At 33.7% G+C, this 12,693-nt stretch overlaps 1 protein-coding gene across 7 annotated transcripts in view; it reads left to right on the top strand.

Moving 5' to 3' along the window:
* Positions 1 to 12,693, top strand: part of kiaa0319l (KIAA0319-like ortholog) — a 69,305-nt gene that overhangs the window by 28,103 nt on the left and 28,509 nt on the right. For all 7 annotated transcript variants that reach the window (XM_055017787.1, XM_055017785.1, XM_055017786.1 and 4 more), the window contains 8 exons: positions 3,108 to 3,206; positions 6,827 to 6,924; positions 7,014 to 7,101; positions 9,173 to 9,265; positions 9,995 to 10,127; positions 11,358 to 11,463; positions 11,567 to 11,689; positions 11,780 to 11,903. In XM_055017787.1, coding sequence (XP_054873762.1) covers positions 3,108 to 3,206; positions 6,827 to 6,924; positions 7,014 to 7,101; positions 9,173 to 9,265; positions 9,995 to 10,127; positions 11,358 to 11,463; positions 11,567 to 11,689; positions 11,780 to 11,903 — 864 coding nt within the window. The remainder of the gene's footprint in view (positions 1 to 3,107; positions 3,207 to 6,826; positions 6,925 to 7,013; positions 7,102 to 9,172; positions 9,266 to 9,994; positions 10,128 to 11,357; positions 11,464 to 11,566; positions 11,690 to 11,779; positions 11,904 to 12,693) is intronic.

The following is a 12,693-nucleotide window of genomic DNA, read 5'->3' as shown; positions in this document are numbered from 1 at the left end:
ATGTATTAATTATGAACGGATGAATCATTTAGTAGCGCCGTTCTGCTGCCATGTTCCAGGAACAACGAGACTTTCACAGATCTTCTACTCCCATTTAGTTTAGTTAGAGCGCCTTTAGACCTGCTTTTTAATAATAATAAGGCAGTTAGACGTGAGGGGGTTTTGGAGATGATGCAAGCAGCTGAGTTCTGGACCGCCGGTCCACTGGACGTCTCTGGAAGGGTCTTGAAGACGTTTTCATCCTGTCATCGAGGATGAGAGGTGGAACGTCTTCCAGTTGAACAATCCTGTTGTTTCTCTACACAACTTCCAGTTTTCTTTCCTCTAACCCGCTACATATTTAGTTCACGTGATCCGGTATCCGTACATAATGTACACATGCAGAACACACACCTGTACTCAGAGAAAGGTCATTTAGTTTGTGGGTTCATCTATATTAAATGGACACATTCTATGTTGCTGTGATCTCTGATCATCAATAACTAATAAATAAATGCTGCATTTCTGACATATGGGGGAATGAGCAGCCTTGGAGGAGGACTGAGCTCTCCGAGGGCTTTTCTTGTTGTCCAAGATGCTCAAAAAATGATCCAGAATTACTTGAAGATGGTCCAGAATAACAGAAGATTTTCCAGAAATGATCTAAAACGATGAAAGTTTGCTCAGGACGACGTTGAAATTGTCTAAAATGACTGGAAAATGATCCAAAATCAGTTAGAATTTCTCTCAAATGATTAAAACTGATCCAGGATGACAGGAAATTTGCAGAATGACACTAAATTTGGCCAAGATGCTGTAAAAATCCTCCAAAATGACTGGAAAATGATCCAAAATTGCAGAAAATCTGTCCAGAATTACACAAAAGTTGTCAGAAATGACAAAAATCTTCCCAAAACGACTCAAAAATTGACCAAAATTATTTAAATCTGTTCAGAATGAACAGAAAATTATTAAAAATGACTGAAAACCAAATGAACATGTTCTATGTTGCTGTGATTTCTGATCATCAATAACTAATGAACAAATGCTGCATTTCTGACATATGGGGGAATGAGCAGCCTTGGAGGAGGACTGAGCTCTCTGAGGGCTTTTCTTGTTAATATTTGATTGGAAGGAAGGTGAGGAATCGAACATGAAAGCCAGACTTTTAACCTGAGGGGAGGAGAAACTGAGGAGCCGTCAATAGAGAGGAAGAAACTGGATAGTGTAGATTTGGAGAAGAACCTCTGTGTAGTTTGTTTTGTTTCTGTGTAGCTTCTGTCCTCTCCGTTGTTCCTGCTTTGTTTGGTTCGGTTCTCCAGGTCCAGCAGGTGGACTTTGGCAGCAGGTTTTCCGGCAGACGGCTCAGATGCTGTTTCTCCCAGCTAGGTTGAGCCACAGGAATGTGCTGAGACTCACTGGGCTTCTCCAATCAGGAATAACTCGACTGATTAGTTTGTCCTCCCAGAAGAACAATATCAGTTTATTAAGTGAAAAAGGCAACAGAAAACCAGCGGGAGTCACTGCAGCTGGAACCTCTTCAGTTCCTTCAGCCGGCAGCAGAAACTAAAGAGGAGCTGTTTAAATCCAAATCTGTACGAAGGTTGAGTCTGTTCTTTAAAGAAGAAAAGTTCTTTAAAGGGAACATCACAGTTTATGCAGTTCACTGTTTGATTCAAATTAAACCATTTCATACGTTAGATTCAGAGCTGTCTAGTAATCTGTTATTTTACAGACAAATCAATGAGGAGTTTTCGCTCTAAAATGTCAGAATATTCTGAAAATGTCCCATGATTTTTCCCAGAATGATGCCAGACGTCTTGTTCAGTCTAAAGATGTTCTGGTTTCAGTCACAGAGGAAGTTTTTCTGCAGCAGACAAACATCTGGAGTTTCTACTTCATTAAAATTATCAATAAATTCATATTTATGACATTTTATGAACATGTTGCATTTAAATATTTTAAACTGTTCTTCAGTATTTTTCAAGTTTTACAGACATTTTGTATTTTTCAAACTTTTTTAGATGATTTATAAATACGTCATGGACATTTGTTACTTTATTTTTATTTAATTGAATTTAATTAGATTCTATGTTATTTCATTTTATTTCATTTCATTTTAAGTTACTTTATTCAATTATATGTTATTTAATTTTATTTAATTGTATTTAATTTAATTTAATTGTATTATATGTAATTTTATTTCATTTCATTTTATTTATGTTATTTTGTTTCATTTTATTTTATGTTATTTTATTTTATGTTGTGTTATTTAATTTTATTTTTGTTTTATTTCATTTTCAGCTCTTTTCAGGCCTTTTTAGTAATATTTTCACATTTTCCAGACATTTGTCTAAAACGTTTGACTCACGTTTAAATATTTTTCACAGAATTTTCTGATGATTTCTTTTGACATTTTAAAAAAAATATGAGGGTTAGGAGGATGGAGGCTCCTCATATTTTTGAAACATTTTTAAAAGAATTTTCATATGTTTTCACATTTTTAAGACTTTTTTTTCCCTAATGTTTCTCAGACAATTAAATGGTTTCATATTTAGTTGTTTTCCCACCCTTCAAACATCCCGTTTATTAGGAGTTCTGGTTCTATGTGGCAGATTTAAGTCTAATTTTCTCCTTCTTTTGACTCTGTTTCTGCTCTCTGATGGATTCTAGATGCTAAATGCTTCTGTTTTCAGCAGCTCGTTGGTCTTCGTTCGTTTTAGAGTTTTTTAATAAAACATGGACAACAAACAGAAAATCAAAACGATGAAGTGAAAATGTTTTTCTGGAGCTGGAAGAAGCTGCAGCGTCGGTTCAAACAGTCACTGATTCACTCATTTATCCGTCATCCGTCTGTTTAATGAAGTAGAATATTATGGTCTGGAACATCTGAGTAAATCTGACAAGACAGGAAAATAACATGGCAGCACTAGAACTTGACATTTATTCTTATTTATTTATCCATCCAGTCGAATAGAATAATATAAAAGGAAGATAAATGTTGTATTTTTGTCTAATAATTTTATTTATTATAAAACAATGTGTTATTGGCCCCGACCTTCTTCTTTGTCAGACTTTCGATCACCTCGCTGTCCTTCAAACGTTTCTTCTTGTGGTTTTCCCTGCAGTGAAGGAGCTGGTGGTGTCGGCAGGCGTCAGCGTCGAGGTAACGCTGCCCAGAAACGAGGTCGAACTCAATGCCTTTGTGGTCCCGCCACCTCCGTCAGGTAAAACACGCATAAAATAAAATAAAATCACCTGGAGGCTGATTTATTACACATGGAGTCTGACTTTTAATGCTTTTAATGCTGTTCCAGTGTGTAGGTGGCAGCGAGGTATTAAAAATCTACACATCTAAAGAAGATTTATTTGGTTTTTATGCAGCTTAAGTGCAGACAGAATCAGCTTTATAATAATAACTTTATTTACATAGCAGCCTTCAGGACAGCGTTGACAGTTAAAACACAGACAATAAGGCAAGATATAGGAGACAAGTCAGAGCAGCCAATTCAAATAAACAGTAAAAATGATAATAATTAAATGAATAATTAGATAGATTCATATCAAACAAAGGAACTAGGCAGTTTGAAAATTAAAGAATCAGATTGAGAGTTAAAGTTCAAAATTTAAAAAAAAAAAATCCTGAAATTAAAAATGACATCATGTCCTTGTGTTCTGTTCTGTTTCCAGCTGCACACATCACTGCAAAAATACAAAACTAGACTCTAAATGTGTCCACAATGACATAGATCTGGTCAACAATTACCCAAAAATAGTCCAGAATGAGCAGAACTTTTCTAAAATTCCTAATGTGTCTTAATTGTGTCTGAAATGAGGTGGAATCTGTCCAGAATGGCTCAAATTTATCCAAAATTGATCCAAAATGACAGAAAAAAGTCTAAAATGACTCAAATGTACCAAAATAAAGTCAGATTGTGTCATTAACGACTCTAGCCTTCTCAAAATGACTCAAAATGAATGTAAAATGACGTAAATTTAGTCAAAAACGTTTTTCTAAATGTCCCAAATGACTCAAACGGATCCAAAAGTCCTAAAATATATCAAAAATTATGTGAAATCCATCCAAAATGACTCAAGTTTATCCAAAATTGATCCAAAATGACAGAAAAAAAAGTCTAAAATTACAGTTAAAACATGAAACACAGACAATAAAGCAAGATATAGGAGACGAGTCAGAACAGTTAATTATATTAAATAGTAAAAATGATAATAAATTAAATGAATAATTAGAAAGATTCATATCAAACAATGGAACTAGGTAGTTTCAAAAATTAAAGAATCAGATTGAGGGCTAAAGTTAGAAACTAAAAATAAAAAAGTCAGAGAATGAAACAATTAGAGAGACGACATCACACCAAAGAACCAGGCAGCTGAAAGTCAAATAAAACCAGAGAGAACATCTGAAATAAACAGGACAGAATCCAGAATAAAACTAATTAAAGCTAAAAGGAAACTTCACAGAAAGCACATTTGTAAAAGTGGGTTTTCAGAAGAGATTTAAAAGAAGAAGCTTTAATGTCCTGAACGTACAGATAATCTGGTTCCAGCTCCCTCCAGGATATGGAGTCACAGGAGTGCCACAGTAAAAAATAAATAAATAAGTAAGGAAATAAAGGTGGAAATATAAAGAGAAATAAATAAATAAATGTGGAAATATAAAGAGAAATAAATAAATAAATGTGGAAATATAAAGAGAAATAAATAAATAAATGTAGAAATATAAAGAGAAATAAATAAATAAGGAAATAAATGTGGAAATATAAAGAGAAATAAATAAATAAATAAATATAAAGAGAAATAAATAAATAAATATAAAGAGAAATAAATAAATAAATTTCGAAATATAAAGAGAAATAAATAAATAAAAACGCTCCCCCCCCCATTTTGTCATTGTCTTTTCTGTTTTGCATTTGCCTTTTCCTTTTGGCACTCCTCAGTCCACCAAGTAAAAACAAAGACAAAAGACTGCTTTCACTTGGCTTTAATCAGGCTATGACTGAGCAGCTAGCTCGCTTAGCATCGCTAATTCACATTAAAGCTAATATTTACTGGATGCTAACTCTCTTCTCTGGTCAACACACACACAAATAAACTCCATCGACATCTGGAGTGCACGGTACAAATTATATCTGACACTACAGGTGTATATAAAGTGCATTAAAACCGGCACCAATAAGAAAATAAACATTAACTTACCGAACTATCAGAGCCCTTTCAGTGTCTGCTGGTAGAATCAGCCGAAGCGCCACGGTGCCATCACTTGACTTCAGCCGTGCTAGGAGCTGCTGTCAGGCAAGAATCCTGTGATCAGGTACGACTACCCACCCTGGAGAGAAAGCCCCGCCCAGAGCCATTTGATTGACAGCTCAGTCCACCAAGTGAAAGCAGAGTCTATTGTCTTTGTTTTTACTTGGTGGACTGAGGAGTGCCAAAAGGAAAAGGCAAATGCAAAACGGAAAACACAATGACAAAATGGGGGAAAAAAAAGGAAAAAAGAAAAGGGAAAAGCAAAGACAAAATGTTCGTTTTTATTTATTTATTTTATTTCTCTTTATATTTCCACATTTATTTATTTATTTCTCTTCATATTTATTTATTTATTTCTCTTTATATCTATTTATTTATTTATTTCTCTTTATATTTCCACATTTATTTCCATATTTATTTATTTCTCTTTAAATTTCTACATTTATTTATTTGTTTCTCTTTATATTTCCACATTTATTTATTTATTTCTCTTTATATTTCCACATTTATTTCCACATTTATTTATCTTTATATTTCCACATTTATTTATTTATTTATATTTTATTGTGGAACTCCTGTGACTCCATACCAGGAATAAGGAAAAGAGAATAATAAAAAAACTAAATAATTATTCATCAGATTTATTTATTTGTCAATTTACAAATCATTTAATAATAACAAATAAAATTACTAGAAAAAAAATCTTCTGTTTATTTGATTTTATTCTACTGGATAAATATCGACAAGTTTTACAGAAATCTTTAGATATTTTTCAGACATTTCTCAGATGTTTTATCAATATTTTATTGACTTTTATTAATGTTTTTTACTCCACATTTTTCTTTTGATATTTGGAAAATATTTTTTTAAACATTTTCAAGAAATATTCAAATATTTTCACATTTTAAAGACGTTTTCTTAATAATGTTTATCAGACAAAAAGCAGAGAATATTGTTCTTAGTGCTAAAATATTGTCCAGAAATAAAAAGTTATCAGTGTTTTAGAATGATTTTAGAATGTAGCTGTGAGGAAGAAGCTGCTTAGGAGGATTTTATCTGTGTTTTAGCTGTTTTAGGAGGGTTTTAGTTGTTTTAGGAGGGTTTTATCTGTATTTAGCTGTTTTAGGAGGGTTTTAGAAGGGTTTTAGTTGTTTTAGGAGGGTTTTAGCTGCGTTTTAGCTGTTTTAAGAGGGTTTTAGCTGTGGTTTAGCTGTTTTAGGAGGGTTTTATCTGTGTTTTAGCTGTTTTAGGAGGGTTTTAGCTGCGTTTTACCTGTTTTAGGAGAGTTTCAGCTGCGAGGAAGAAGCTTTTTTTCTGCATGTTGTGATGTTTCTGGATTAAGTTCAGCATGTTTACGGTCCAGTCACCTTCTTTCTGTACATCAGACTGAACGTTTTGAATCTGTGCTGTAAAACGATGATCCAGTTTCAACGAGCCACGTCATAATTTGATTAATCCTTTGATCCCTCCTTGACGGCTGCAGCGATCGCAAAAGTCCTCATCTGGAGGTTGTTCTGATCTGACAGGTTTTAATTAAAAGCTTGAGCAGCTTTAATGTTTTATTAATGTTCCCCTGCAGGGACCAACTATGCATTCGACTGGCGTCTGATAACTCATCCCAAAGACTACAGCGGGGAGATGGAGGGGAAGCACAGCAAGACGCTGAAGCTCAGCAAGGTAGCAGCTTTCACGCTCTGTTTCAAAACAAAAGCATGAAGCGGTTTCAGCTTGTCTCTGAAGGACAGCTTCTTCTTTCTGTCTGTCAGCTGACGGTGGGTCTGTATGAGTTCGAGGTGACGGTGGACGGGGAGGGAGCTCACGGAGAAGGTTACGTCAACGTCACCGTCAAACCAGGTGAGCAGGAAATGTCAAAATAAAAGCACAGGATGTACTGAGGGTCTAAATGACCATAGACAGTAGACATTAACCCCCCTGTTGTCCTCATTTACGGGCAACAAAAAATATTGTTTCCTTGTCTGAAAAGAACCCCCAAATTTCTGAAAATTTGCAAAACCTTCAGGAAGAAAATTCCAAGAATTACTTAAAAGTTTGCCTTAAAAGTTTTATTTTTAAAAAAGAAAATTCTTGTAAATGTTTTTAAAAAATGAGTAAAATTCTTCCAAAAAAATCCTAAAAATATCTAAATTGATTCCATATATATCAGTGAAACTTGTAGTATTTTCTTCAAGAACACACATAAAAATCAACCAAAATCCAGCGAATATCACTGGATTTTGGTTGATTTTTATGTGAATGTTCTTAAGAAACATTTTTAACATTTCGTTTTTTCCACCAAAAAATGTTCAAAAATTTCCCAAAAATGTTGAAAATGTGGACATCAGAAGTTTCACTGTAAAAATATGTTTTTTTTCACATTTTCAAACTTTAAAACGAGTTAATTTGACCCACAGGACGACATGAGGGTTAAATAAACACACAAAAAATATAGCATAAATTTAGAAATATAGTTGAGAAAATAAGATTTAAAAAGGCAAAAACTGATTATATTAAGAACTAGTAAACAAAAATCAGGTAAGCAAAGGAAGCAAAACTAGAAGTAAGAAAAGCAGAACTGAGTGAAATGTAAACATGAGATAAAGTAGAGCAAACATGCTGCTGACAGTTTGTAGATAAAGTAACTTCATCCTCTGAACCATTAAACCTCCCAGCAGGTTGGAAAGGCATCTTATTGTTTAAACTATATCCAGAATTACACCATTTCTCAGAACCAGGAATGGTTTTATTGCTCTGATTCTGCTGATATTAAAAATAAAACTCTAAATACCATAAAAATGTGTTTTTGGAACGTGTTTCTGATCTTTAAACCGGTGCACATCTGTAGGTTTCTTTATGGTGCTTTCTCTAAAGGAAATTTGCAGCTTAGTTAAGCAGTAAAATCATGTAGACCAGGGGTGTCCAACATGAGGCCCGTGGGCCAAAAGCAGTCCTCCAGAAGGTCCGATCCGGTCCTCCAGAGAGTCCGGTCCTCCAGAGGGTCCAATCTGGTCCTCAAAGTGTAAAAATTCCAGAGAAGACATTAACTACAGATTGTAAATTAGTAAAACTATAAATTTAAAATCATTTCTAGACCATGACAAGTTGTTTGGATCAGAAAGTAAAATACTAGATTGTTCTTTGTTCTTTTGTCATTTTGTGTCTCATTTTTCTAATATTTTGTCTCGTTTTTGTTGTTTTGTGTTTTATTGCCTTGCTTGTGTTGTCTTTTTTTGTCACTTTGTTTCTCGCTTTTGTCATTTTTTGGTCAAATTTTTGTCATTTGTCCATATTTTTTGTCTCTTTCTAATTTTTATGTCTAATTTTTTTGTCTTTTTTTGTTTTGTTTCATGTTGTTTGTCTTGTTTTTGTCATTTTGTGTCTCATTTTTGTAATATTTTGTCTTGTTTTTGTTGGTTTTTTGTCTTTTTTTTGTCTTGATTTTGTGGTTTTGATCCTCCAGTAAATCCTCTATGGTTCAGTTCCAGTTGACTAAATGTTGTGTTCCTTTGTCGACACTGTGATCTGGAAGTTGTAATGTGGAAATGATAAACTGCGGCTGAATGGTGATGAAACTGAATTTATTTTTCTTCATAAATTTCAGGTTGTTCATGATGTTTAGTAAAAAGATAATTCCTTAAATATGAACATTTCTGCACTAAAACAAAGGAACCATTAGGAGTTGTGGTTATTTCTAGGTTATTATGCTGTGGTTTTACTGGTCCGGTCCACTGGAGATCAGACTGGACTGGATTAAACTGGACTAGGATTGGTTTGTCGGTCTTCATGTGTTTCTCTTCAGTTTAAATGAGATGAAACCAGCGTTAGTCGGTCCACAGTTCTGCGCTCTGTCGACTCTATGAACTCAGATCTTCCTCCCGCTAACAGCCGTGCAGCTTGCTGAGTTAATTCCTTGTTTTCCACCTGACAGAGCCGCGGGTAAACAAGCCTCCCGTTGCCGTGGTTTCCCCAAAGTTCCAGGAGATCTCGTTACCGACGAGCTCGACGGTGATCGATGGCAGCCGTGAGTCTCCAACAAACCCACAATTAACTTTATTGTTTGGAGACAAATGTTCCTGAAATAGCTGGTTTTACCTCCACATTCTTCTTTTGACATTTAGAAAATATTTTTAAAATGTTTTTTAAGGAATTTTTATATATTTTCCAGATATGTAAAGGTATTTTCAGATTTTTAAAACACACATACATCAAATTATTAGTTTTAAATAAAAAAATATGATAGAACATCATCATATGTTATCATGTTTTTCTGAAATTTTAATGTTTTCTTGTATATTTGTCTTCTGTTTATAAAACAAGCAAGTTTTACAGACACATTTATAGATTTTTCAGACATTTCTCAGATGTTTTATGTTTGGGATATTTATTAATATTTTATTGACTTTTTTTAATGTTTTTCTTCCTCCACATTTTTGTTTTGACATTTTGAAAATATTTTCAAAACATTTTTAAGGAATTTTCATAGATTTTCACATTTTTAAGACATTTTCTTAATGTTTCTCAGACAGTTTAATAATTTTATATTCAGTTTTTTTTTTCACACTCTCTTCAGATGTTCCATTTATTAGGAGTTCTGGTTCTATTTGTTCAATTTAAGTCCAGTTTCCACCTCCTTTTAGCTCTTTTTCTGCTCTCTGACAGATATTTAGATGCCAGATGCTTTCTTGTTTCCACGAACTCCCATTTACCTCCAGCTGAAGAACCAAACACCTGAAACATCTGTGTTTTTCAGAGAGCACTGACGACGATAAGGTGGTGTTGTGGCACTGGGAGGAGGTGAAAGGTCCTCTGAGGGAGGAGAAGGTCTCTGCTGACACCCAGGTCCTCACCCTGACCAGCCTGGTGCCAGGAAACTACACCTTTAAGTACACCTGATCTCTTTTATCTCTCAGACATAGACGCTTTGGTTTAACCCTGAAAACAACTAACTGGTCTTTACTGAGCCGCTAGCAGGAAGTTCTGATAGAACTCCAACAGAACTGCAACCTCTCAAACCAGACAATATTAATATTGATTAAATAAGTTATTAATTATATTTGATTTGATTTTTTATCAACTTTATTTCTCTCTTTTTGGTGTTCTGAAAAATTGTTTAAAAAAATAAAATGTAAACAAATTCAGAACAAAAAAAATTCTGAATAAAAAAAAAAAAATCTTTTCTGGGTTTTTTGACAGGCTTTTAAAAAAAAAATCCCCCCTTTTTTCCTGTTCTGAAAAATTGATAAAAATAAATTTAAAAAAATTGAAAAACACATCTTAGTTTTTCCTTGTTTTCCTGTTCTGAGAATCACTAAAAAGAAATCAGGAAAAAACCTGTCTTTTTTGGGTTTTTTTTCCTCTTTTTTCCTCTTTTTTCCTTGTTATGAAAAATCGATAAAATTAAAGAAAAAAAACATCTTTTTTGGTGTTTTTTTTGTGTTTTTGTTTGTTTTTTTCCTGTTCTGAAAAATTTATAAGAATAAAGTAAAAAAAATTGGAAAAACACATCTTAGTTTTTCCTTTTTTTTCCTGTTCTAAGGAATCAGTAAAAAGAAATCAGGAAAAAACATGTCTTTTTTGGGGGTTTTTTTCCTCTTTTTTTCCTTGTTATGAAAAATTGATAAAATTAAAGAAAAAAAAACATCTTTTTTGGTGGGTTTTTTTTTTTGGTGTTTTTGTTTGGTTTTTTTTTCCTGTTCTGAAAAATCACTAAAAATAATTTTTTTAAAAAAACAAAAACCTGTCTTTTTTGTTTTTTTTCTCTTTTTTTCTTGTTCTGAAAAATCGATAAAAATAAAGTAAAAAAACATGTCTTTTTGTGGGTTTTTTTGTTTTTTTCCTTTTTTCTGTTCTAAAAAATCACTAAAAAGAATTTTTTTTTAAATATCGTTTTTTTTTTGTCATTTTTTTCTTGTTCTGAAAAATCACTAAAAATAAATTAGAAAAAAACCCATCTTTTTTTGTTGTTTTTCTCTCATTTTGTCCTGTTCTGAACAATCATTAAAAAGAAGGTTAAATAAACCAAACCCGCCTTTGAGACCCAGCGGCTGGTTTTGGAGTTTGAGGCTTTAAAATGCTGTCTCTGGATCAGTTTTAATCCTCTCCACGTCTTCCAGTCTGACGGTGACCGACTCAGACGGAGCCACTAACTGGACTCAGGCCACCCTCTCCGTCAACAAAGCCAAGGACTACCGGCCGGTAGCCAACGCCGGCCCCAACCAGGTCAGTCCTGCTGTCTGACGCTCCATTTATCCACCTGAACATAAAGGAATTAACAGCTAAAGTCAGGAAGGTGACTTGGAGCTAAACTACAGACTTCCTGCAGGTCATCCAGTTGCCTCGGAACCACATCAGTCTCTACGGCAACCAGAGCACCGACGACCACGACTCGCTGTCCTATGAGTGGTCACTGAGCCCGGAGAGCAAAGACAAAGTGGTGGAGATGCAGGTGAACGGCGTCACAGCAGAGAGTTCTGGTGCTTCTCAGGATAGAGGGCGTTATTACTGACAGCAGCCTGTTTTTATTTGTTATTTTCAGGGTGTCCGGACGCCCATCCTGCAGCTGTCGGCCATGCAGGAGGGCGACTACACCTTCCAGCTGACGGTGACCGACTCGGCCGGACAGCAGGACACGGCTCAGGTCACCGTCATCGTACAGCCAGGTAACAGTGGAAGCCTCCCATTGGACGCTCATTTCAGACGACTTTATTAAAATACAAAATACAGCCCAGTAAAATCAGACACACTCCGTTAAATAAATCCAGAACAGACGAGTTGAATAAAGTGAATACATGTTGTATAGAATAATTAAAACTGAAAGACTAAAACAGCAGAAACAGCTGAAGGATTACAGAAAAATAAAATAAACAATAAAATAGAGAAAAATATTTAAAAATAGCTGAATGAAAGTACAGACAAGTTAGATAAAATTACAAACTAGACTATAGTAACTTTGAATAAATACGTTATTATTTAATTCTATTCTATTGTATTCTATTATATTATAATTAAAAACTGGATTTTTAAAATTTTGCTTATTTTTAAAAACAACTCCGTCTATGTGAAATCTAAGGGAGCTGATTCCAATAAAATAGAAAATAATATTTAAAATAGCTGAATAAAAGTACAGACAAGTTTGATAAAATTACAAACTAGACTATAATAATACTGATTAAATTATTTATTGAATATATAATATAATATAAAATAGTATAAAATAATATTTTTTTCTAGTTCTGAAAAATCGATAAGAAAATAAAAAAATCTTCTTTTTTGTTGTGTTTTTTTTTCCTGTTCTGAAAAATCACTGAAAGTAACGTTCAAAAAATTTAAAAAAACGTCTTTTTTGTTGTTTTTTTTGTTAGTTTTTTTTCTCTTTTTTTCCTGATTAGTTTAAAGAAACACAGCCACCCAGATCATTTCCCTCTACAGCAGAATGATAACGAGGTGACA

This window comes from Amphiprion ocellaris, chromosome 15 (genome assembly GCF_022539595.1).
Source record: "Amphiprion ocellaris isolate individual 3 ecotype Okinawa chromosome 15, ASM2253959v1, whole genome shotgun sequence".
Classification (NCBI taxonomy): Eukaryota; Metazoa; Chordata; class Actinopteri; family Pomacentridae; genus Amphiprion; species Amphiprion ocellaris.
Note: the sequence above shows the minus strand (reverse complement) of the source record. Positions and strands in the feature narration are given on the sequence as shown.